The sequence below is a fragment of the Phaenicophaeus curvirostris genome, chromosome 9, assembly GCF_032191515.1.
Source record: "Phaenicophaeus curvirostris isolate KB17595 chromosome 9, BPBGC_Pcur_1.0, whole genome shotgun sequence".
In the NCBI taxonomy this organism is placed as follows: Eukaryota; Metazoa; Chordata; class Aves; order Cuculiformes; family Cuculidae; genus Phaenicophaeus; species Phaenicophaeus curvirostris.
The window spans coordinates 18,040,450-18,066,578 of NC_091400.1; the positions used below are offsets into that span (position 1 = coordinate 18,040,450).

At 43.3% G+C, this 26,129-nt stretch overlaps 1 protein-coding gene across 1 annotated transcript in view; it reads left to right on the forward strand.

Moving 5' to 3' along the window:
* ANTXRL (ANTXR like) overlaps positions 1–26,129 on the forward strand; it is a 60,782-nt gene that overhangs the window by 21,379 nt on the left and 13,274 nt on the right. The window contains exons 10-17 of the mRNA XM_069864345.1: positions 1,586–1,684; positions 3,956–4,025; positions 5,170–5,248; positions 9,364–9,459; positions 9,674–9,712; positions 12,598–12,696; positions 16,008–16,175; positions 17,366–17,446. Of these exons, the coding sequence (XP_069720446.1) occupies positions 1,586–1,684; positions 3,956–4,025; positions 5,170–5,248; positions 9,364–9,459; positions 9,674–9,712; positions 12,598–12,696; positions 16,008–16,175; positions 17,366–17,446 (731 nt within the window). The remainder of the gene's footprint in view (positions 1–1,585; positions 1,685–3,955; positions 4,026–5,169; positions 5,249–9,363; positions 9,460–9,673; positions 9,713–12,597; positions 12,697–16,007; positions 16,176–17,365; positions 17,447–26,129) is intronic.

The window sequence follows — 26,129 nt, forward strand, 5'->3', positions numbered from 1 at the left end:
TCAGTTCAAAGTACTGCTCTAAGGGAAAGTTACCATGAGAAAAACTAGAGTGTGGCTATCCAGTACTTAATCATAACTTGTCCTTGTCTGACTCATCTGAAGTTGCTTTAGACCTCAATGTAGTGAGACCTCAGGTAGTCGTAGACAGTGATAAGGTCTCCCCTCAGCCTCCTTTTCTCCAGGCTAAACAACCCCAGTTTCCTCAGCTGTCTCTCATAAGGCAATTCTATCATAGTTTTCTTGCTGGACAATGACTTTTAGTTCCTCCTATTTCTTGCTCATTCTGTGTGCATTGGTGTAGGTGCACTTCAGTTGGACTGTTGATACTGCTACGCTCCTGAGGGGAGTAGTCTTAATTCTTAAGCAACTACTCACTGTAGTTTTGAACCCATCGATAACCTTTGCGTATTTGTTGCCGCTTGGAGTACTATCCCCAACTTCCTCCAAGGTGGCAGACAAAAGGGCCTCTCTAGCACACCATCCATCAGACACTGGAGTGCTATTCCCAGGAATTTTTTCTATCAAGCCTGGTTTTGTCCTCCTCCCCCTTGTGTTGTGTAGGCCATGGTCAAAACCCCCAAAATTTTACTTCTTACACCAGGTTCAGAGTGAGTATTTATTTTTCTGGCTCTTCCTATTCCTTCCCTCATCATTCCCTTTAACAGGAATGCCAGAGGAGAACACTACCTGTTCCCTGCACCTGATCCCTGCACCATTCGCCTCAAGTCCCTGAAGTCCCTTTTAATTGCCCTCAGGTTTCTTCTTGGGGTTTCAGTACTGCCTACTGGGAAAATCAATAGTGGATAATAGTCCATGGGCCTAACCAGAGCTGAAAGTTTTCTTTCAGCATCTCTAAGTGAGGCCCCAAGTAGTCAGCAGCCTCTGTAATGGGTCCAGTCTGCATATTTGGCCTTCTCTTCCCTTCAGAAGGGGGTCCCCTGTGACAACAACCTGTCATTTCTTCTTTACAGAAGCCGTTTTGATGGATGGTTAGGGAATGTTTCTAGACTGTGAGACCCATCATCCACATTAAGGTTGGATTCCACTTGCAGAGCTTCATGTCTATTGTGCAAGGGAACCTGAGAGGCTGAGGTTGACATGGGAAACATGCCTGCTCTGCTGGGCATGAACCTGCTGCCATTCCTCTGCATCTCCTAAATTTCTCTGTTCGCCTGAATGGAGAGAGGATCAGAGAGGATCAGGAGTCCTCTGCTGCAGGAGGCATGCCTGCCTGTTGGGTCTGAGACGGGGAGAATAAGGCATTGTTCCAGTAATTAATGGTCCTCAGCCTTCTCACTTCGTCCCTGAGTTCATTCACCAGATATTACTATGGCACCTTTAATTAAGACATTGGGGTCAATGGGATGCTTGCGGGAGCAACCTTGAGATGAGTGCTGCTCTGTAAAGCAACAGTGCCATTATGACATTTTTGGACATTGCTGCTGAAGATTGATAATGTCAGTGAGAATGTTTTTGTTTGGGTATAGGGCAGAGAATGGCTGTTGTCATGTTGTACTTCAGATCACTCTGGAAGGAAATGCTGTATTTGAATTACTTTTCATAACGTTCTTGTTTTCACTTACAGAATCCTTTCAAGTTGTGGTAAGAGGCAACGGCTTCTATCATGCAAGAAATATCGACCAAGTCCTCTGCAGCTTCAAGCTGAACGACAGCCTTACTATCAGTAAGTTTGCAGGCTGATGAATTCCAGTGCCCTCTGTGGCTGTGACACCCTAAGGGTGACAAGTGACACAGTCCATCTGTTGTCCATGATGTGGAGTCCTTGTGGTCGATGTGGAGTGAGATTGGTAGGGGTCTACACCTAACAGAAGCTTGAAATTCATGCTTATTCAATGCTGTGATCTGTGGGCATTGTAATGTGAGGGCTTACATGGGGCATGCTGCTGTCCAATGGATTTCAGTAGTGTTGTAATGATGTATGTAGGAGATGTATATAGCCAGTATGTCAGGCTTTAAGAGGGGAAGTAAAATTGCTGCCTATTCTCTTGTTCATCACCAGTAAAAAGAAGTAATGCAATCTTGATCCCAAGATGGTGCCTTCAGAGTATTTATTCAGCAGTTCGGGAGATGCTGTAAAGCAGAGCCCTCCCAGGCCTGCTCCTTTCATATGTGATACCCGTTACTGGTCTCATCATGGAAGTCATGCAACACAGAAACCCATGTCATTGCCGTGCTAAACAGAGTATTTTGTTTGCTGTCTCAGCAGCCAGGCAAAGGACTGAATGGCCAAAAAAGATTGAGTGTCCAGTTTCTCAGCAGTCTTCTCATTCCTAAGAAACAGTTTATGCCTGGCAGAGCAAAGCACAGTGCGGAGAGGGGAGCTTTGCTCATTTTCTGTATATGCAACTCTTGTTGGCTGAGCTCAGTAGAGGCTTTCATATCCTGTTGTGGTCAGACTGGTGCCTCCTCTAGCACTGAATTCACTTACAAGAGGGAGCACATGAATTGCTCCTTCATTTCCCCTCCCAGTTGCCTATGTGGAGGCTGCATTAAATAAACTGGTGGTCTTGCTTTCATTCTGCTTGCAGATGCTGTTTGCCAGGGATTTGTTTCTTGTGGTCTACTAGGTAGACAGACTTTGGTTGTTTTTTTGCCTTGTCCCTAATGCACTGGCACATTGACTGGACTTCGCACAGTGAGTGCCGGCGCAGGCCTGGAAGCACACAGGGGGAAATGAACCTAATTCCACATCTCCTTCATGCTGTGGTCTCCTTGGGTTAGGTCTGCAACAGAAGGTGGGATGAGACACTTATCTATACTGGCTTCTTTCCCCTCAGGCTCACCCTAGGACATATCACTATAATTTCCATAGTCTCATCTCTGCCAAAGCAGGGAAATAAGCTTTGTCTTCAGGTGTGCTTGGTGTTGGTGAAGCATGAAGGAACAGCTCTTATATCTATTGTTGCTTGAGTTAATTTTTTTCGTAGGTAGAAAGAGTAATCAAGCCTCTAAGGTTTAAATAAGGTGGTAGATTTTACTAGCCTCTAATTCACTTGAGTTGGACTTCGTGATCCTGGCTTTCTCTGGACAAGCACCTTGGCTGGTTTGTTGTGCCTTTCAGATGTGGTCACAGCAGTGACTTACCTGCTGTTGTGCACTTTTAGTGGAGTGGCATGACAGAATTGCTGCTGGGCCTCCTCTTGGTGTTCGTGGGACTTGGCTTTCTGGATGTGGCTTTTGAAAGCAACAGGATTAGCATTGCTGACTCCTGGAGTAGCAAAGTGCAGGAAGGCAGGAAAACACCTGTGGCCTTGCTTTTGTCTCTGCCTGCACCAAACTTCTGTAAACATGAGCTGCTTCTGGATGGTGATGCCACAAAGAGGAGGTTAGGGACAGGAAAAGCAGCTAGTGCATGACAAGACCTCACAGTAATATCAGTCGTGGCTCCTCTCTGCCTGTCTCCTGTATGTGACCAACCATGGGGTTTTTTTCTCTGCTGTCTGTCCACTTCAGCTCTGCCCCATTTCTGTTATTCCCTGTTCCTGGGCTCAGATAGTGCAGCCTTGGCTTCCCCTGTGTGTGTGTATGTGCTTGGAAGCAAGTAGGCAAAAATTGAACCATGTACTTTTGATCCACGACTAAGTTGTGGTGTAAGAGGCTTTCATATGAGTAGAGTTTGCATGCAGACAGGCAACATGGGTATTGGTCAAAGCTGGCTTCTAAATGGCTGATCACTGCTATCAGGAGCAGAGATGTACTTCCATTTCTCAGCTCTGCTATCTCTGGCCTGATAACATTATATTGGCATAAACAAGAAAGGTCATCCTTGTACTTGGCTTTGTAATCAGTACTATTGGGGAATACTGGTACTTGCCTATATACTGAATTTGTCTGTGGCTCTCATCGGTGTCGGTGCTTCTCCAGGGGGTGGCCTGTTTGGGACAATTTCTTTTTTATATCCCCAATGGTTTGTTGGTTGTTTTTTTTTTTCCAGGTGAAAAGCCAACCTTCGTTCATGATACTTACTTACTTTGTCCTGCCCCAGTGATAGAAGATGCTGGACAGTAAGTATTGCTTTCCAGCATGCATCAAAAGAAGGGACTTCTGGATAAGGATGTCATTACTGAGCCAAGAGTTCAGGGTTTTGTCCAAAATGCTAGGTTAATAAATTTGTATGTGTTTGGTAGGATTACCTCCATCCCCTTTGTGCCAAATCATTTACCTAGTATTAGCCAGTGTAGCTCTGTTCAATGTTGGGTCTTTAGCACAGCTTAACCAAAGGCCTTGTTGGACCATGGTCCCATATCATAGAATCACAGAATAGTGATTCCTCCTCTGTTCCTATATCCTGGGTTTTTTTTCAGACCAAAAGGTAATTGAATTCCAGGCAAGCTTCTCATTTTGAATGAATTGAGATGCTGGATTTTGAATTCCTTGTTGCTGTTGTAGATGTTGCTTCCTGTGTTTTGCAGACTGCTCTGGCTAGTGTTGGTATTTTTCAGTTGTTGTAATCCTGCACACTCCTGGGATACATGGCAGAAGGTCCTACCTTGCCCCTTGGTGATCTTGTGGGTGGGCAGGGACTGCATGCTGTACTGGGCAGGGAGGAGGAATGCTTTCCTATTTGTGGGTGAGGGAAAGTTCTTTTTTTGTGGGGCTTTTTGCTTGTTGGTTAGTGTTGGGGTTTTGTTCCCCTTGCACCCTTTCTCCGGTATTGGAGAATGGCTGGGAATAAAGACCAAATTGTTCTTTATTTTCACTGTTACTTGAGCATTTTGCCCTTTGGCCTCAGTGCAGGTATTCTGGATTTACTTGGATATAAAAGAAAATACATTCTGTCTCTTTAAGCAACAGAAGAGGTTTTGAAAAAAAGCCTTTTTTTTTTTTTTTTGTGCTATGAAGGGTAATATTGCAAATGTCTGAGACTGTTATGACTCACTGTCCTAGTGCCCTTTGCTCAAGGTGGGATGGTGGGGGTTTAATAAAGAGCATACGACCCAACTCAATTAAGCTAACTTAAGAACGGTAGCTCCTGGGCAAGCAGAGAGACAAATGCAGGTAAGCACCTGAAGCCCTGAGAATGCCTTGACTCAGCGGGACACGTTACCCATGTGTGTTCATGACCCAATGGCTAGACACAGCAAGAATAAAGGGAACAATGGGTATAAAGATGACACTACAAATAAGTGTATCTGTTTTGTGCTTTAGGGTGGTTTTCCTACAAGTCAGCATGAACAACGGGCTAACATTCATCTCCAGCTCTGTCAGCATCACCAGCACACAGTGTGTAAGTAATTGCAATGGGGCTTGACAGAGAAACCATGAGAACTTGGAAAGAGATAGTGGCTCTTCAGGCCAAGCCTCCTTGAGTAAACATGAGCTCTCTACAGCTTCTGCATCGCAGTTATTGACCAGATCCCAACCATTCTTTGATGAGTAAAAAAAAGGCACCCTGCCCATTCCTCTCCCAGGAAAGAAATCCTCAAAGCTAGAATTTGACTAAAAGGGAACCTGGGAAAATGAGGGAAGGAGCATCAGGAAGCAATGCCCTGTTGAGCTTTGGAGATCCTTATGGGATCTGGGTGAAAGATGCAGCTGCCAGGACTTGGATCTAGAAGGTCCACAGCGTGGAAGGTCCTCTAATCTTTCGTGGTAATTTTTTTGGTTACAGCTTACAGCATTTGTTCTTAGACCCCTGCTATTTTCCTTTACTAGGTCAGGATTTGCTAAGTTGCTTTTACAGTTTTAGTGACAGGAGCCCGGTTGCTTTTCTCTTGGTGTCACAGGGGAAGACCAAAAAGAAATAGCAGCTTCAGATCCTGGGATAAGCTTCTTGATAAAATGCTGCTGCTCAGCCTAGCCAAGGGAGAATATGCTGCTGCAGGACAGCACTGGCTGTGATATGAGCATCTCCTAGTCAAAAAGGTTGCTTCTCCTCAGGTGAAGTGTCATGGACCAACAGCTAGAAGTGATCCTTTAGCAAAAGCTGGTTTTAGAATAATCAAAATGAAGAAGCAGACTACTCTAGATAAGCCAGTCTTCTTTCTTGCCTTGGAGTAAAAACAGGCAATGCCTATAGCTGGAGCAAGCAAGTACAGTAGCTAAAGATTTGGCCCTGTGCTTGTGGAAGAAACAAGGTTTACTGAAGTACCTTATAGCAAACACTTTGTATCAAAGTTGAGCTTTATTGTTATTAGTGTCAAAAGGACTTTTATAGCCTATGCCAAATGCTGTCATACTGATTTGTAATCACTATTGGCCTTTTTTGACAGCTGCAGAGCAGAAGGGGAAGAAGGAAGACAGAGAGGTAGTGACTGGAACTTGCAGATCTTGTTTTCTGGTGTTTTCAGCAACGAACCTGAGAAATCTCACACCAGATTGCTGGAACTGTCTGGATTGCAGGGACTGAGAACTTAGCAGAAATATGTTTGCTGCTCCTCCTGATTATTTTTATGTTTCCAAGACTTTCCTCCAAATTTTCTACACTGAAAACTGATATTTTCACATGTTATTCCCCTCTCCTACCTCAGATACAATAAAACCTTTCAAGTCTGCAGTGAAACGCAAGTGTTAACTAGTACGTTTAAGTTACCCAGATGTAATTCATTTTTGATGAAAACTGAAGTCTTAGCCCTAGCTGGGGTTCCTGCAGGCCAGAGCATGGACTAAGGAAGCTTTCCTCTCAGTAGCCTTAGGAATCCAATCTTCAGTCCTGTCAATCTAGCTATTTTTGACCAGCCTCTTGCAGATTGAACATGAGGGAGACAGGGAGCCTGATTCTTAGCTGGTACAAAAAAAGGCTGTCTCACTCCAGTTACATCCTATAAGTAGGGAGGTTGGCAGATCAGTTTTCAACTTTGTCCTGATTTCATGCATTTCACTCTTCTCTTTCTAGAGACTCCCTCCATTTCCTTTCCTCTCTTGTTCCCTCTTCTGTGGGTGGCAGTGAGCTGACCTGCTCAGCTCTCCTCCCCAACTGGCCCTTCTGTCCTTTCTGTACAGTAAGTATCTTCACTTTACTGCTAAAGCCTCTGTGTGCTCCCTGTGCTTATTTATGTTCAGCTGCATGAAGCCTGTTATTTCCTTTTCCAAGTCCAGCTTCACTATGATGTTTTGTATATTTAACCATTAACAGAGGACTTTTTAGCATCTTGCTCCCAGCAGCTCCTGAGCTGCTGCTGGTGTGTCTCAACTATTTATCTGAGCACTTAGGTGGGGTTTTTTCCATGCTAGGAACAAAGGCTACCAAACAAGGAGGAAGTAATGTGTTTGGAGTAACAGTAGCAGTAGCATGTGCATCTGTGGCTCATGCACTGCACTGGATTTGGTTTTACAGCAGTATCTCTTAAAATTATGCTTGATTTTTAGTCATTGTTTTCTCAGCAAACTGACTTAACTGTGAATTCATGCCTTTCAAGTGTCTGCTTTCCAGATGCGTTACTGCTATATGGGGCCATAGAAGGGCCAGAGAGTGGGGCTGCAGCACTGAATGGCACCTGGGTAGTGCACTTTCTAACAGGACTTCTTTGAGCAGGGGATCTGACACATGTCACAAATGAATGAGTTAAATTGTGTATCCAAAACAGGTCAGTTTGCTGCATCTGTAACAAGAGGCCACAGACTAGTGGAGGGATGGTGATGCTGTGACGTAGTGATATAGGATACTGGGCTATCTGGCTAAAAGCATGGAGTAAAAGCTGTGTTTTTGTTAATCCCATCCTGAACATATCAGTCCTGACAGCTCTAGGATTTGTTCTGAGAAAGAACTAGTTACCACCCAAGTCAGCCATTTGGGATCTCACCTAGACTTTGCAAAGCTTTTATCAGCTGGCACTTTCTTTTCAACCCTCAGCCTTTTCATTGTCCAAAAGGGAAAACAAACCCACTTAGAACAGTGAAGGGAACTCCTGTTGTCACAAGGGGCTAAGCATAAGTTTCTGGTGTCATGAGAATTCAGCAAGTAGATTCAGATTTATTAAGGTGAATCTCATGGACTTCATCCTCTATAATTTGGAACTTGCTTTCTTTCCATTTATCCTCCTACCTGCCCTTCTTTGAAAATCTTTTAACAGCTTTCTCTCTGGGCAACTCCTGGTCCCTCTGCCTGATTCACAGATCTTTCTTGCAGCTCTTTTCACATCTTCCTAGCCTCAGGCTATCCTGCAGTTTGCTGCCTGGTTTTGCCTGTTCTCTGGTAGTCCTGTTGCCGGTGAATTTTTCTCAAACTCAGAAAATATGCAGTTGGTTAAGTTTCTTTTCCCAGTATAGAAGAAATAAGAAATAATATAGAACACCAGTGCTAATCTTAACCTCATCACAGAGCCCAGTGCAGTCCAAGGAAATGGTGTGTTCCAGCATGCCACTACTGATCTGTTACAGATGTTTTTAGTTTCCCAAAAGCTATGTGGTCTGTATGTTCTGCAGGCACCATGCAGGGTATGAAGACCTGCTTTCCTGTAGTCATCAGGACAATATGCAGAGTTAATATCCCTTCTGAACACATTGACATGAAATTATCTGAGTGCAAGGAGTCTGCCAGGATTTACCCAGGAATATCAGAACTGTAATTTTCTTTTGTGAAAGAAGTATGATGTGAAAAGCTAATTCCAGGTGTTAAAACTTGATTTTTTTTTTTTATTCTAGTCCTTTTGAAGAAAATGTAACTTCTGTTTTGAGCGTAGACCCTTAGCTACCTGGCCCTGAAGTCCCACTGTTCTCTGCAGAGAAATAGATGGAAAAGAAGAATTATGAATTGTTAAGATCATAATTACAGAATGTCATTAAAAAAAGTCAAATGAGCCCCAGGAAGATGATATATCAAGAACCAGTGGTATTAAGGACTAATTTGTGTGTGCAGTTTGAGTTGAGGCAGGTTTGAGAGCTGATGAGGCTGAGTAAGTTGTGCTACGTTCTGTGATGTTGGTATGCGGTTACCCATAAGCTCTTAGCTCCAATATTCCCTTCCTTTGTATACTACCATTTGCATATTCTATCTCTAGTGATGAAAGTTTACTCTGCGCACCTGAGAGTCTGTGGTCATGTATTTTAAAATACCTCTTTTGGCAGTGTTAAGGGACAGGTGAGCACAGATTTGGGAATGGTTTGCATACAAGTTTAGTGCCTTTGAAACTAGTGATCTATAAGCATGCCATAAACTTATACTTAAATTATACATTTGCACACCACAAACAGGAGGTACTTCCATGAATCATGACTTCAAATACAGATTTATCATAATGATATGACCCTAATGAAAACGATGATTGACTGTGCAATCTACCTGAGACCTTGTAGTGAGGGAAACCGGGTTCATTTTGCCCAATCTAATTGTGTAACTTCAGGGCTTGTAACTTGTTTGTGGCATGTGCAGATAACTCAGAGGTAATTATCATTCTTTTGCAGCTGACTGGGACCATCCTTTTCATTGCTCTCCTGATTCTCTTTCTGCTGCTGGCTCTGGCTCTCCTTTGGTGGTTCTGGCCCCTCTGCTGCACAGTGGTAAGTAAAGGGTTTTATTCTTTTGACTTGGTTTTGTCTTGTCTCCATGAAAGCAGAGTGTGGACAGGGCCCAAGTTTGTGTAGGGATTGAGACTTACCTAGGACAAGACTTGATACCTGCTGCAGAGATGTATAATGGAACTCAGAGGATAGAGAGGTGTAGCACTGAGATGGATTAACTCAGATTTTTCTTTATATATTTTATATATTCCAGGTGATCAAGGAGCCACCACCACCACCACCTCCAGAGCCTGTAAGTATGTTATTTTTGTGCTATTGTACTGTCTGCAGCCTCTGTAGTATATGATGCTGCCCAGGAACATCAGCCCTGTAGGTGTCTTAATGACACCTTAAGGCTATGAGAGGAAGTCTTTTGGGTCAGGACAGTTATTTCTGCCTTCTGGCCTCTTTATATACACACAGCCAGATTATTTCTATCCACATAGAAATAGTTGCATAACTCAGAAGTCCACAGACCAGCAGTTCCTACAGTATTTTGTTCGTTCTGCTGCACACCAAACAGGTGTGTAAGCAAATCTTTGCTTCTCAAGCTGTGCTGAAGTGTGTTCCTCCTCCAGTAAAACTGCCCTTGTTCTCAGCAGGAGTTTAGCCCAGATTGGCAGTTAGGAACAAAGTCTGGTAGCTGGAAGAAAGGACAGCAAAGACCACGTTTCTGTGGCTTTGCTGCAGGAAAGGGAGACAAGAGTCTGCCCTGGCTGTGGTTCTGCTGCAGAGTGTCCTTTGGAACTTTCTCCATTTAGACTGGGAGCTGTTTGAGACACAGTAGTATTTTGCTCTTTTGGGGACAGTAACATGCTGGCCGCAAGCTCAGCTTAGTTTCACTGTACTAATTTCATGAAAATAATAGTAATAAATAAAAGTACCTCCAGAGAATACTCATGCCTGCCTTTTGGTTTCTGTGCTAGGGATAGACAATTAAATGGTGGAAAAATACTTGCCAAACCCACAAGAGAAGCTTACAATTTGCTGCTAATTTGTTGTAACTTGGCATGAATATTAGGGGGCAACCACAGCTGCTGTTTTGAGGTTGCCAGAGGCCACCATTACTGTGTATGTGATCCTGCTGCTTGTTCTGGGTGGCAGCTCTGGGACAACTTAACTTTCAAAAATGCATGAAAAATCACATTGATTTTAGTGATTAGTATTGTCACAATGCATGCAATTGTAGCCGCACTGAGTTTTAAGGCAATTTCATCCCTGTAACAGAGTTCCCAGATGCTTTGTGATTGCTCTGATCAGCAGAGATTTTAAATGTGGTCAAGGAGACTGTGACCTTGCATAAGTCTCCAGGAGTAACTGATACAGTCTGGTATTACTGCTGTTAAACTGAATATAGTTGCCGAACACTTGTTCTAAACTACAAGCATTAGATTTCCATTAGTTTTCAAAATGTACGTGGTAGCTGTTGATGTTGCTTTCTTGTGTGTTCAGTGTAGATGATATTTGGTATGAATCTTCTATCAGCTGGAAAAACAGCAGCCATTATGATTAACTGTGTCCTGCTACTGTCAGGCTTGCCAGCATAAAGGGTTGTTAGACATGAAGACTTGAAATCTTGCATGGCACAAAGAGGCAGGGTATACGATATAGTACTCAAGTTCACAATGAAGTAAAGTATAAATGAATTAAAACTGCTGATGTAGTTCATTGGGTATTGTTTCATATGTGGCGTGAAATGGGATAAAATTTGTTTGTGCGTTTGTTATACTCTTAAACAAAAACAAAAAAAAACCCAAATCAAAACAACAAAATTCAACACCAAACCACAGTATCTTCTTTCTATATTTATTTCTCTGACTTAGGATAAAAAAAAAAAACACAACAGCAAAAATACCCCAAACAAAGAAAGGAAACCAAAACAAAAAAGAAATCCCAAACCAGTAGCTGAATGATGTCCCTGAATAACTGATGGAAATACCTTTCTCCAAGACATAATCTAAGAGTTAAATAAACATTAAGGCCCGTTTTTTAGAAGGTATTGTTGGCATTTGGTCCTTTTACTTTTACTTTCTAATAGAAACATGTAGGGCAATTTTGAGAAAATGTCACCTCGTAATCTGACAGTAATATGTGTCCTCTAGTATTTGGATTTCACTTGATTATTTTTGTTGTTTTAGTAAAAACTAAATCCTGGCAGCATTTCTAGAAACGTACTTGTACTGGTGAAGATTAGCAGAGAGCACTGTGCATGGCCAGTCCAAGAGCAGCAGACACATCTGCATATCAGCATGATGTGTAGTTTGTCTTTATTAAAGAGTGAAAGGAGCGAAGGTGGTATCGTAGGAGGCTTGTCGGGCTCTTTCCTTAATTCCATGTGTACTTGGAGAGTGTCATGATGTGACTTTCAGCTGCCTCAACTCAGTGTAATGACAGGGAGTCTGAGAAATCCCAGTGACTTCTATTGGCTCAAGATGATTGAGCTGGAGATGTGTTCCCAGGGTTGTTGAACTAGAAACATTTGCCCACTTTTAGTTAAGCAAGAACAGAACAATGAACTCAAAGTAAAATCCTGATTCAGGCTCTCCCATGTTCCAGAAAAATAATGTTCAGTCTTTATAATTGCAGGTCAAAACTCTGAATGTGAGCTTCCTGGCAGTTTGGAGATGCTCGAGTCTGATCCTGTTTCCAAATTGTACAGCTTGAGCCAGACTCTACAGAGAATGAAGCAGAGTAGAATAACTGGTTACAGCTGCCACAAGAAAAGGGTCAATGCACATGTTAGAAAACTCACAGTGGTAGCTTTTTTCCCTGTTAAGTGACATTAATAAATGATTTCTTTGGATTAACTGATTGCTGCATTTTCTGCATACCATACTAGTAAGCCAGTATAATGTACGATTCATCTCCACTTTGTCTTCCCTTACAAGTCAGTTGTGATTTTGGAGCTCAATGCATATTTGACTAAATAAAAGCTGTCTGAAGAGAGGAATAGGAAATCTTCTTTGGCTTCCCTGGTTGAAACTGCAGCTGCAGATACAAGGGACTTTTGTTTTTTGTCAGCAAATAAATATTACACGAAGCCAAATATCCAAGAATTGGACCATAGCATATTAATTTTTCCATAGTTTGTGCCATTTATGTGAGAACAGCAGCAATATCTCCATGTCTTTCCCATAGGAATCGGATGATGAAGATGGATTGCCAAAGAAAAAGTGGCCAACCGTGGATGCATCTTATTATGGAGGTCGAGGTGTTGGTGGGATTAAGAGGATGGAGGTATTTGGCTCCTTCTTTAGTATTGTAAAAATCAGCACATTTAATTATAAATTGCAGCAATGTGTTTCTATGTGATTTTTAAAACACCACATTGATGGACCGGAAACTGGGATTTAATTAGGGCTTTTCCACCTGATTGCACCTGATTGGTGCATTTTGGTCCACTTGTCTTGTCTCAGGCAGAGTTAAACTCTTCTTGAATATATGAAGGTGCCTTCTACACTGTGCTGGGCTGGCTGGAAGCTGTTGGTTTGGGGAATTTAAAGCAGTGATTTTTTTTCTCCCCCCCCCCCCCCGCTGTGTTAAGATTCATGCACAAGCCAGTCTTGATGTGTAAAGTTAGGCACTACTGTGAAAGAAATCTGCCTTGTGCTGTCCTATGGCATATACGTTCCAGCGAGTCAGTGGATAGTGCTGTGATCAGCTGCTAACTCCTGTAAATAACCACGTTGATGAAATCAATTCAATATTCCTAATCATGGATAATATAAGGCAGGGATTTGTTACTTGCTTGCATCAGCTGAAGGCCTAATGATGACTTTTTAGGAATGTTACATCAGAAACTGCCAGTAGATCTAATTAGTAGCTGTAGGAGGTGTGCTAATATAAGCCAACCACAAATTTGGACAAGCTAGGGTTAACAGAACAAAAGTAATGGTTTCCCTGCATGTCTGCAGTTGAAGAATTACATCCGAATATCCTTTACTATTTTCCTGAGAAGAATTTTTTATTCTTGATGCTGAATCATAGAATCACTAGGTTGGAAAAGACCCCCAGGATCATCGAGTCCAACCATTCCTGCCAACCACTAAACCATGCCCCTCAGCACCTCATCCACCCGTCTTTTAAACACCTCCAGGGATGGTGACTCAACCGCCTCCCTGGGCAGCCTGTTCCAGTGTCTAATGACTCTTTCCATGAGAAATTTTTTTCTGATGTCCAGCCTGAACCTCTTCTGAGTAAGCCTATAGATCATATGTTGCCTTTGAATACAGGATCACATTTCTGTCTGACGCTCGGACAACAAAATCAGAATTTCAGCATGGAATAAGTAGTGTATAGTATGTGAAGTTAAAGTTACTGTCCCTCTTGTGACTGTGCAAGCGCTTCTTTATATAGAAGAGCTGTTCTTAATAGGAACTGCACAACTACTCATAAGATGCTCCTTAGCCATTCAAGTACTGGTCCAATGACCCCGTTTTCACTTTTGAACTAAACAACAGGAGCTTCTTAGGACTAGCTGTAAAGACTGCCTACCTTCAGGTGGTGCTACTGCTTCCTCTGCATGAGGCAATGGGAAGCATATTACACCTGTGTCCTAGTAGAACTGGACAGAGAGCTTCAGATTTCACCTGTGAATGGGCTAGTCTGCCCTGGATGCTGTGAATTCCCACAACATCTTAGGTTACTGGAGGCTACAAATGCTTCAGGATGATTTTGAATGAGAATATTTGACTCTTAAATGTGTTTTTCTGATTATAGTGGTATATTTGGTGCCTCTGTAAATCTGGCGTCATATCTGATAGCACTGGATCATCCAATGGAAATCAGTATGGTTTGAGTTGGAAAGGACTTTTAAAGACCATCTAGTTCTAACTCTCCTGCCATGGGCAGGGACACCTCCACTAGGTCAGGCTGCTGAAGGCCCCATCCAACCTGGCCTTGAACACCTCCAGGGATGGGGCAGCCACGACTTCTCCAGGCAACCTGTGGCAGTGCCTCACCACCATCATAATAAAAGATTTCTTCCTAATATCTAATCTAAATCTTCCCCCTTTCAGCTTTACTGTTACCCCTCATCCTATCACTACAGTCCCTGACAAAGAGTCCTTTGCCTTCTATGACAAGGTGACCTGCTTAATGGATGAGGAAAAGGCTATGTATGTAGTGAACTTGCTTGGACTTCCATAAAGCCTTTCACATTCCTCAGAGTATTCTGCTTGAGAAACTGGCTGCCGCTGGCCTGGACTGGTGCACCCTCTGCTGGGTAAAATAACTGTCTGGATGGGCAGGACTCAAAGAGTTGTGGTAAATGGAGTTAAATCCAGTTGGAGGCTGGTCACAAGTGGAGTCCCTTAGGGCTCAGTGCAGGGTCCAATTCTGTTCGATGTCTTTATCAATGATCTCGATGAAGGGGTTGAATGTACCCTTAGTAAGTTTGCAGGTGACTCTAAGCTGAGAGGAAGCATTGGTCTGTTTGAGGTTAGGAAGGCTCTACAGGAGGATCTGAACAGGCTGGACTGATGGGCCGAGGCAAATGGGGTGAGGTTTAACAAGGCTAAGTGCTGAGTTCTGCACTTGGGACACAACAACCCTGTGCAAAGCTACAGGCTTGGGGAAGAGTAGCTAGAAAGCTGCCTGACAGATTAAAACCTGGGAATGTTGGTTGACAGACAACTAAAAATGAGCCAACAGTGTGCCCAAGCCAAGAAGGCCAATAGCATCTTGGCTTATATCAGAAACAGCATGGCCAGCAGAACCAAGGAAGTGACTGTGCCTCTGTATTTGGCACGGTGGGGCCACACCTTGAATCCTGTGTTCAGTTTTGGGCACCTCACTACAAGGAAGACATTGAGGTCCTGGAGCGTGTCCAGAGAAGAGCAAAGAAGCTGGTGAAGGAGCTGGAGAACAAGTCTTAGGAGGAGCGGCTGAGGGAACTGGGGTTGTTTAGCCTGGAGAAGAGGAGGCTGAGGGGAGACCTTATCACTGTCTACAACTACATGAAAGGACATTGTAGAGAGGTGAGTGTTGGATCTCTTTGCTCAAGTAATAGGTGATAGGATGAGAGGGAATGGCGTCAGTCTGTGCCAGTGGTGGTTCAGATTGGACACTAGGAAAAACTTCTTCTCTGAAAGGGGTGTCAAGCAGTGGAACGGGCTGCCCAGGGAGGTGATCAAGTCACCATCCCTGGAGGTATTGAAAATTAGACGGGTAGATGAAGTGCTTAGGGATATGATTTAGTGGTGGACAGGTACGGTTGGGCTTGATGATCTCAAAGGTCTTTTCCAGCCTGGTGGTTCTATGGTTCTAAGATTGCCCATCTTTCCTGTAGGCCCCCTTTAGGTACTGGATGACTTCTCTCCTTTCCACTAAACAAACCAAACTTTCTTAGCCTTTCCTTGCATGGGAGGTTCTCCAGCCCTTTGATCGCGTTCATGGCCCTCTTCTGAACTCAGTGTAAGAGATCCATGGCCTTCCTGTGCTGAGGACTCCATAACTGAATGCAATATGTGGACTAATGTCTGTGAAAACCTTCTGATAGTGGGGACTGCTGGAGTGTCTCCACGTGTAATGTGCTCTTCTGATTTCAGGTGCGATGGGGAGACAAGGGGTCAACAGAGGAAGGAGCAAAATTGGAGAAGCCTAAAAATGCTATTATTAAGCTGCCAGAACAGGAGTATGAGCCATGGGAACCCAAGCCAAAAAAGTCCCATGTAAGAAAACCACCTTCCCAGCGGAAATGGTACACTCCAATCAAGGTAATGTGTCTGTCCCATAGTTTTGACAAGTCTTTTATGTTATGTGTCTTACTACATCCTGCTTCTTTGGTGTGGCCTTTCTTATAGTGGAGCTGGGAGAGCCTGGTTAGAAAAATGGCCAGTAACACCCAACTTTGCCCAGCTTTGCATGTCCCATTTCTTGGAACATGCATTTCACCTGGCTCTGTGCTGCCATAGTTTTTTTGAGGAAAAGTGCAGGGTGTTGTGGAGCATGAGCAGATATCATCCCTCCCTCAGCTTGAACCTTCTTTACAGGTACTTTTGCACAGCCTGGATTGTAACATCAGATATTTCAACATTTATGAAGGGTGGAGGCAGGTTGCTATTTTATGCCATCTTAAGGCAGCATACAAAGAAGATTAGATAAACTGCACCATTCTTGCTTTGATTACACTGTGGCTAAGGCATTGGGTTGCGATTCATCTCTGTCCCCATCTTATTCTGCCACAAGACGTAATGTTTGATTTTGGGCAAGTTGTTCAGTCTCTCCACGCTTTTATCCCCATTACTCCTGTGTCATTAGAGTATCTGGTGTCTCCCTGTCTTTTAATGTATGTATCCTCACACAACCCTTGAGGCAGGGCAGAGCTGTTATCTCAGCTTACAGAGAAGGAATCTGAAGGGCTAGCGCAGGCTAAGGGAGCAGCATCCCATGCTCATCCCAGAAATGTGTGGCCATGTCCCAGAGCAATGCTTTGTGGGATGAGGTCCCCCCTTCTCACCATGCTCAGAGATCAATTTTAACAGTGCTTGGATGTATTGTCTGGAAGGTAGCTGTGAATTTTAAAGCCTGCCTAGATAGATAGTCTTATGGCTGTTTATCCATGCTCCAGCTTCCTTCCCGTCAGTACAGTACTTTGTTATTCTGCCTTTTAGTGACACCTATCTAATCATAGCTCTAAGGGGAGCTGCTCATAGTAAAATACAGTCATCCTCAGTGAGTTTTGAGCAAGTTGAATTTGACCCCTATCGGGTACATTACCCCATTGAGATCTCTTTTTCTGCTGTCCTGAAAAGCAGTGTACAGAGGGACAGGGCACAGGAGCAATGTTTGTGCAGATATTTTAATGCAGAAAGACTGGATTAACTCACCTGTAGTTTAATGTCATGCTGTTTCCCCCAGATTTCTTGAACATGTCATTTATTTATTATAATTATTTTTATTCAAGGGCAAACTTGATGCACTGTGGGCTTTGGTTCGACGAGGCTATGATCAAGTCTCTCTTATGAGACCGCAGCCAGGGGATAAGGTAAGGTGTTGCAGACACATTGGTACGTCACTTCTCCATTAGCAGCAGCAATGCTCTCCTTTCTCCCCTCCAAACCATCCCACTCGTTGTTTTGGGGTAGTTTGGGTGAGTGTATCTCTCTTCACGTTGCGCTAAGGCCAAAAATTTTTCACAAGAACTAGGGATGTCAAACTGAGGTAAAATGTTTGCTGTGGTGTCTATTTGAAAGTATTCTCCCAAAAGGTCAACAACAATGTCTCCAGTGTGATCATTTGAGCAGACTGAGGAAGAAGCTTGGCAACCACAGTAGTGTATGAGACCTTTTTCAGCCATGTGAGTTCTTAGTCTTTTTTTTTCTGGTAACATGTGTTGCAGTCAAAGCTTAGGTTCTTTGTGGGTTCTAGGTGACTGTTTTGAATTTAATACGCAGTAGTCATTCTACACAGCAATTATCCTTCCTACCCAACTTCATAAAAATAACTTCTCAGATTTAATAATAGGGTTAAGTGATTACTGAGAGAAATCATGAACATTACAGGTGATTAAGAAACAAATGATGGCAAAGCTAGCAGAGAATAAAGTTTCTGTAGAATTCTGTGCGAAGACACATTCGTCAGTCATATCGTATATGCAGACGGAGAGTGTCTTCTGCCATGATAAAGTCTATTGGGCAAACACAGGTCAGGAGTAGATTCTACCTGCACGGAAGCAGAGAGTTTCTGTGCTGCCCCTGGCTTACTTATGATAGCCGAGTTCATCTCCTCACAAGAGAATAGCAGCGTTATAGTTGTATCTATCTTGTTATTCTGAGGGAACAACACTATTGAATACTGATGCTTTGGGCTGTTATGCCTTCGGAGTTGGCTTTCTGCAGCAGCACTTTGAAACATAAGGACTGAGCAGAGAAGGCAGTATCTTTCTCCCCTTCTGTGGCCCTTCTCTGGCCAGAGTCCAAATATTTCATCACCTTTATTCTCAGGGGAAGAGGTTTTAGAGTTACAGCAGTAGGGGCCACAAAGTGCCCTTCTGGGTAGGAGTGGTGCAGAGGCCCCTGTGCTGGGCTTGTTTGCCTAGGTGATTTTCACACCTAATAGAAACTTTTAAAGTAGCCAGAACTTGCATCATCTATGGCAAGTAAGTTGCATCCTTCTGACTTTTGCCAAAATTCAGTTTTGAAATTTGTCTGGTTATTAATCAAACTTGCAGCTTCAGTATTTAAAGTTTAATCTCCTCCTTTTTTATTTTTTTGCTTAAGGAAAATAAGAAAACAACCTCAGCTTCCTACTTTGTAAAAGGGTCTTAAGTGTATCACTAAGCTGCATTTTCAAGGCAGCTGTGCTCATGACACCTTATTTACTTTTTAAGCACGATCTAGAGGTTCTGAATAGGCTCTTTAGGCCCAGCTGTATTTTGATAGCACTAACACTGTATAATATGAATCTATCCTCTACCTTTCATTCCCTCGGTTGATACATTTCTATCAGTGCAGGGCACAACAGAGCCTCTGTTAGCCCATGCGGTTGAGAACCAGGCGGCTGGCTCCAAACAGGGATCCTCAGTTCCTTGACTTTCAGCTCTGCTGCAGGGAGGATGAGTGACTCAAAAAAGGCAATGTAAAACACCATGAGCTGAAGGATTATTGTATCAGAGGGAACATTAGAAAAATCAAATGTACATCTGGGAAATAGGGTGGAAAGAATCCTATTGAGCCAGATTCAGTGGAAGAATAGGATCATCTCTGTTCCCTGGCCTGTGAAATTAACTAAAGCTGAAGACTATTGAAAAGGAAACAAGAAAGTGACTAGACATCCTTCTGCTGCAAAGAAATAAAGGAAATCACAGGCATGTATTTCATGGAGGAAGCTTGCACAGAGAAGAGCTAGTTTATTATTTATTGTTTGATTTATTGGTTTATTTATTTCTGGTAGCAGTTCTTCTTAGGAGAAAATTGGTCTCTTGTGAATTAAGCTTTTGGCAGAGAGGGAGTGTGTATATACATACAAAATATGCATGTAATACATATAAATATGTACACACACTCACGCACACAGTTAATTTGTGGCTGAAGAATGGGGAAATCAATTCAGTGGGATACGTGACTGGCAGCACAGAAAGCCTGGGTCACTCTGGCTGTGCAGAGCTGGAGGAGCCCAGCAGCCCCAGGAGCAAGCCCACAGCTCTGCTCTCAGTCCTGGCAGGTCACTCCTATACAGAGGTACTGACAGCAGTGGATGGGTTTTGGTGTATGGCTGGATAGACATGAAAGTACAGCGAGATATGCCTCAGTGCACCATGTTCTTCCACACTGCACCATCCAGAGGCCAGTGACTGTGTCTTGGAGAGAGGATTGCTTAGCTTTGTGGGGCAGGAGGGAAGAATTCTTTGGGGTTTTTATTTTTGCCTTTTTCTGTTTGATTTTAAGGTAATTTCATAGTTGTTTTCATTATTGAGGAAAACTTATAGCTCGGAATGCAAAAGAAACAAACAATTTAAATGTGTTTTGGGAATAGCATTTGGATTCATAACTCAGAAAAATCCTACCTCTGAATTTCCAGGAATCAGTCAAATTATTTTTACATTTTCAGGGATTACCAGAGATGCAGGTTGTTTCCCACTGGAACAAGATAACTTGCTGATGTTGCATTTTCCAGATTTCTGGGGAATGGCAGGGACTTATCAAGAAAGAGACACCTGTATGGATTAACTGGCAGTGTTGAACAGAATTGTATTGATAGGAATGGTTCTTAGAATCAGAAGTGCTTTTCAGAACTGACTAAAGAAAACCTTCCAAGCACAAGCTCTGATGCTTCTTCTCCTGGAAGCTGTGCCTGCAGTGTTTGGCTTGGTTCTACAGACAGCTCCTTCTCTTGGTCTCCATTCAAGATCATATCATGGCCTCACCACAGAAATTAGTTATTATTTGGCAAGTAGATGGTCACAGTTCACTCAACTTCTGCAGGTCATGCTTGGCAGGAGCTTCTGTTGCACCAGGATGGGGTAGCTAGGCATAAACACATATTTAACTCCACCCCATCATTAGCAGACAGGCTACTATTTCTGGGATGGCTTTTTGCCGAGCTCTCTGGCAAGCATCAGCAGAGGAGTGAAGAGATAAAAAAGGACTAGCAGCTCTCTTGCAGATCACTGGGCTTTCTTCCTTGCAGGAAAGTACAAAGGTGAAGCCTTGACAGACATTTGTGCTACTGTTGCAGTGAGGGATCCCTTAGAGCTAGGCTGCTGTTTTCCCCTTCATTGCCCAGAAATTTGGGGTTTAGGGGATCAGCAGTCACTCTTCTAGCCCAGTAAGGGGATTGATGACTCTGAGGTGGTGTCAGTCTGCTCATCCAGCAACAGCAAGCGTGTCAATGTGGCCACATGGCCTGACAAGCTATGTATTGCTCAGGATAATCAGGCTGCCTTGAGGGCTTCCCCATCATTCTCTATTGGTGTCCTCGTGGGCTTGGTTCTGAGCTCAAAGGGAGCTTCTATGAAGACTGGAGTTTGAGAAATAGTAATCTATTATTTATTATTAAAATATTAATTGCCTCTGCGAAAAGGAACTTTCAAGCTCTTCCCCTCAGCATCACAGATCAAAAGTGGGGGTGTTGCCAACACCAGCAAGTAAACATTAAGAGCTCAAATATGAGCAGAGAGGAAGGTGAGATGCTTCTTTCAAATGGTCTGCTTAGTTGCTGCGTTCAGCAAATCCATAACATTTTGCATTTCAGCACATACTGTCACAGGAAATTCTCAGAGGCTTGGTTTACCAAAAACCTCAACTAAAAATTAGACGATGTTTTTTCTCCCCAGGCAGAATTGCTCTTGTCTACTGTAAAGCTTTAGAAAGTGATCTCATTTTTGTCACTGAAAATTACCTGCAACAGAGAGTGAGAATGTGTACTGGATTTTACTGTCACTCTTGTATACTCATGGGACTTAACTTAGAAAAGAGCTTGCACATGTGAAGCCATTTCCTGGGGAAGGGGACTAGAAGCAGGCTGTTGTACAAAAATCTGAAAGCCATTTTTTCTTCTTCATTCCATAAAATCGAAGCTGAAAAGGCTGCTGTGCAGTCAAAAATTTCGCAAACTGAGCTGCCAGTCGTATTGGAAGCCAGGGCTTCTGGGTCCTTTCAGGTGCTCAATGCTGAGTTACTGTGTGACTTTGAACAGAGCATGGCAGCTGGAATTTCAAACGCCAGCCTCTGAAATGGGGAGAAAGGAATATTTGCATTTCTTATTCTGTGTGTCCACTTCAAAGTAATCACTCTTAGGCTAATAGGTTTGTTAAAGCTCAGAAGGTCTGATTACCTTCGAATTCTGAGTGAATCCTTGTAATGATGGTCATGATATCTGTGTGCCTTGGTTTTCCCAACTCCAGAATAATCATAGAATCATAGAATGGTTTGGGTTGGAAGGGACTTTAAAGATCATCCCGTTCCAACTCCCCTGCCATGGACCAGGACACCGCCCATTAGATCAGTCTGCCCAAGGCCCCATCCAACCTGGCCTTGAACACCTCCAAGGATGGGGCATCCACAACTTCCCTGGGTGACTTGTGCCAGGGCCTCACCACTCTCGTGAAGAATTTCCTCCTTATGTCTAGTCTAATCTTCCCCTCTCCAAACAAAAGCTATTCCCCTTCATCCTATCACTACATGCCTTCGTAAGAAGTCCCTCCCCAGCTTTCTTGTAGGCCCCCTTCAGGTGCAGGGAGGTCGCTATAAGGTCTCCTCAAAGCCTTCTCCAGGCTGAACAACCCCAACTGTCTCAGCCTGTCCTCATAGCAGAGGTGCTCTGGCCCTCTGATCATTTTTGTAGCCCTCCTCTAGACCTGTTCCAACAGTTCCACATCCTTTTTATGTTGAGGATTCCAGAACTGGGCATAATACTCCAGGTGGGGTCTTAAAAGAGCAGAAGAGAGGGGCAGAATCACCCCTTTCAACCTGCTGGCTACGCTTCGTTTGACACAGCCCAGGATATGGATGGCCTTCTGCGTTGCGACCACGCATTGCTGGCTTATGTCCAGCTTCTCATCAACCAGCACCCCCAAGTCCTTCTCCGCAGGGCTGTTCTCATTCACAACATCCCCCAACCTGTATTGAAACCGCAGTTTGCCCCAACCCAGGTGCAGGACCTTGCACCTGGCCGTGTTGAACCTCATGAGGTTCTCACAGGCCCACTCCTCCAGCTTGTCCAGGTCCTTCTGGATGACATCCTGTCCTTCTGCTGTGGCAACTGCACCACTCAGCTTGGTGTCATCTGCAAACTTGCTGAGGGTGCACTTAATCTCACTGTCAATATCATTGATGAAGATATTAAACAGCACCAGTCCCAGTACACACCCCTGAGGGACACCACTTGTCACGGATCTCCATCTGGACATCGAGCCATAAGATGTCTCGTCAAGCATTTACCTTCCTTATAGGTGTAAGGTTTGGTTAATGCCAGGCACATGGGACTGCTGAGATGAATGGTGTGACACCGAACCTATAATTTATTAATGAATAGCAATTATTTTCTGGCTGCTACCCACAGATGATGAGCAGTTTGGATGCAGCCCACAGGGATAGCAGCACCCTCCTGTCACTCCATGCCAGCTGCCCATGTACCAGTGCTATTTGAAGCTTATACTAATTACTTATTTTCAAGACTGAGTAATGGCCTTTAATAGGCTTCCCTGCCACTTGCTTGGAGATGTGTTGCAATTGCTCAGTTATTAGTCAGCAGAGCTACAGGGTGTGCTGAAAAAAAGTATTGAGCTCCTTCAGATTGTATTCACCAGCAACTGTTGCTGGGTTATGGAGTTTTTCTCCCATTGCTTAACCTTTGTGGAGCCAATTACCTTCATAAGCTGCTGAAAACCTAAAGAGGTGAGGTGATCTCACTTTGTCAGTTTCAATGAAAATGTGATGCAAGTATCTCCTGGTTTACTTCTTTTCTCATCTTTTTGCAAAGGAGACCAGTATCTGTAAGATTCATTCCTGCTGCAGCAGGAATAGGAGGAAAAAGCTCCCTCATGTGGGACCAATGTCCTAGTGCACAGTTTCCAGGATATGCTGAGCACTGCAGCTGGAAACATGTAATCAGTAATAAATTTCCTGTCCTGCAAGAATGCCACATATCAGCATTACCTCTCACTTGTGCCAGGATCGTATTATTTCTGATAGGCTTTGGGGATAGATACTGCCTGTCTGTCCTCAGGTGGAACTAGCGGTCCATCCATGTCTTAGGGAGCCAGACACATGCTGAGTAGCAATAGCCACAAGAGGCTTTTCTAAAGGATGAGTACAAATTCCAGGGCTGCTGCCATTTAGCACACAGCAGCATGAAGAAGTATTGGCCTTGCAGCTAAGGCACTGAGATATGACTTTAGAGACACTGGCTGTAGCTGATGTTTCACTTCTGTTTTACTGTAGTTCCACAGTGATAAATGAGATGAAGTGTATGTTCTAGGAGGGTGAGACAAAATGCCTAACAGCATTTTGAGCACTTCATAGATGCACGCTGTTAAGTAGGTGTTGGGCTCTTCTACTTTTAAATCATGTGTAACATGATTTGATGTTGCTTTGATATTTATGGTAAATGAATAGGTTCATCAGGTCTGGCTCTTAATTTTTTGCAGGTGATATGACTTTAGGATAAGAACTGGTGATTTAGTCCCTTGTTAACTGCAGTTCTGACATGTCTCCCATCAGGTAATAGGTTCTTGCATGTCGTTATCACAGGTACCTACAGAACACTTCATTGATGTTCTGCAATCATACTTAGAGTACAGTGCGTCTAAGGTCTGCAGGCCTGGCTTGGAGTCAGGTAACTATCTAGGGACTTAGGAGGAAGCCCACAACTAAAGGTGCATCTTTTTTTAAGGAGGCAAGTGCACAAATGCACATACAGTTGCTTATTAGGACTGCATATACAAATCCACAATTTGCATTATGGCCACTATGCTTATTTGTTTCTTGGCAGCACCCCTGAATCAGTGCTGAACCCTATGTTGCCTTGTTTCAGTCAGATTGCTGGGAGCTGTGCATCCCTAATTGTCATCTGAGTTGGGTAGGAGTGCAGAAATTAACCTGCTGACTCTTCCTTGGTGCTTTGCTTATGCATTTCTAGTAACTGTATAGGGATCCATTTCTCCGTAAGCAGGATGAGTAATGCTGTGACCTTCCTCTGGAGATATTTGAGCTCTAAGAAGTAAAAATCACTGTAAGTTAATGTATGAATACTATTATTCACACTGAAGTTGTGATAACTGAAATAAAAAAATATTGCATCATTGCTTTCTACAGGGAAGATGTAATTCTAGAGGCTTGTTCTTATATACACTACTGTGGTTCATCTTGCTGTACCAGAAGATGATCCAAATTACTGTCTGCCATTGTACAAGCAACACAAAGATACTACACAACCTGAAGAGTCTGAGCTACGTCTGTTAAGTGTTAATCATGCTTGGAACATAAACATCAGGTTAATAATAAAATGCTATGGTTTTGACAGTTTTAGGAACAGATTGGAACAGTTTCTGAAGCAACAAGACTGCAAACACTTTGAGACCTTTGCAGCAACACTGACTTCTTTTTTTTTTTTTTTCTGGTATGTGAACATATTCCTTCTTTTCCCCTCCTTTTTGTTATTACGGCAAGTATCCTCTATCTATGGTAAGTTGAGACCAAGGTGTATAACAGAGTTTGTGTAAGAGAGGTGGCAATGGAGAAGAGTAATTTCAAAATGCAGAGCTGGTACTTGATAGACTGGTCAAACTGCATAGGGGAATCATGACAGGGACATATTTGCATAGTGTGTTAGATCTCTGTAGTGTACCTGAAATGGGAAGGAGAGTTCGATATCAGGTCTTTGGTACTTTTGTTACTTCCCTGGTATGTTTGTTCCTACAAATAATAGGTAGTTATGTCCCATGGAACTCTTCTGTCCAACTTAGGAGCTTTTTGGGGAAAAGAGCTTTTCTGTACTTAGTAAATATGCCAGCACTGATAGTGAACTGTATGAGTCTCATCCCAGGAGAAGAAAATCCTTGTAAGATAAGCACAGAGGAACCTGGGAACTGTGGGTTTGCCATCTATCACAGAATCACAGCATAGCCATATACAGGCCAGTTACACAGAAATGGGTTGGGGATATCTGTCTCTGTTTCCAGACTGTAAACAAAGAGGGAAGTTTTCTGTGTGGTGGGCCAAGATCTTACATTTTTGGCTGGGGCAAGGAAAAATAATAACCATTTTCACTAGAAATCTCAGTCTCCAATGTTATGCTGTATCCTAGGTGGGTAGAGAGCATTGTGCTTTTCCTCTGTGCACACTATAATTCCAGCCTGCTCTTGGAGAGACAGTCAAGTAATTCTGTGGAAAGCATGATGACACTTAATTACAGTTTGAGCAAGACGAGATATCATCCTTTGTGGCCTAATTTGCTCCTCACAGCAAGCCACCAATACCCTGAGGCTGAGCCTCTGGCACCCAGCAAATGTTTGTTGCTCTTGTTGCTGTGCTGCAAAGCCCACCCCCCCATTCTAGGTGATGGACAAATGCAATCTCCTTTTCCCTGAAAATGCCAAAGGAAAGAGGAAAAATCTTTTGCAAACCAACCACTGTTGTTTTTTGCTTGAACCACATTCTAGTCTGGTCAGCATTCAAGTGTGGAAATGTGTGGTGGTGTGGTTGAAACAAGGGAAATGAGTCATAAAT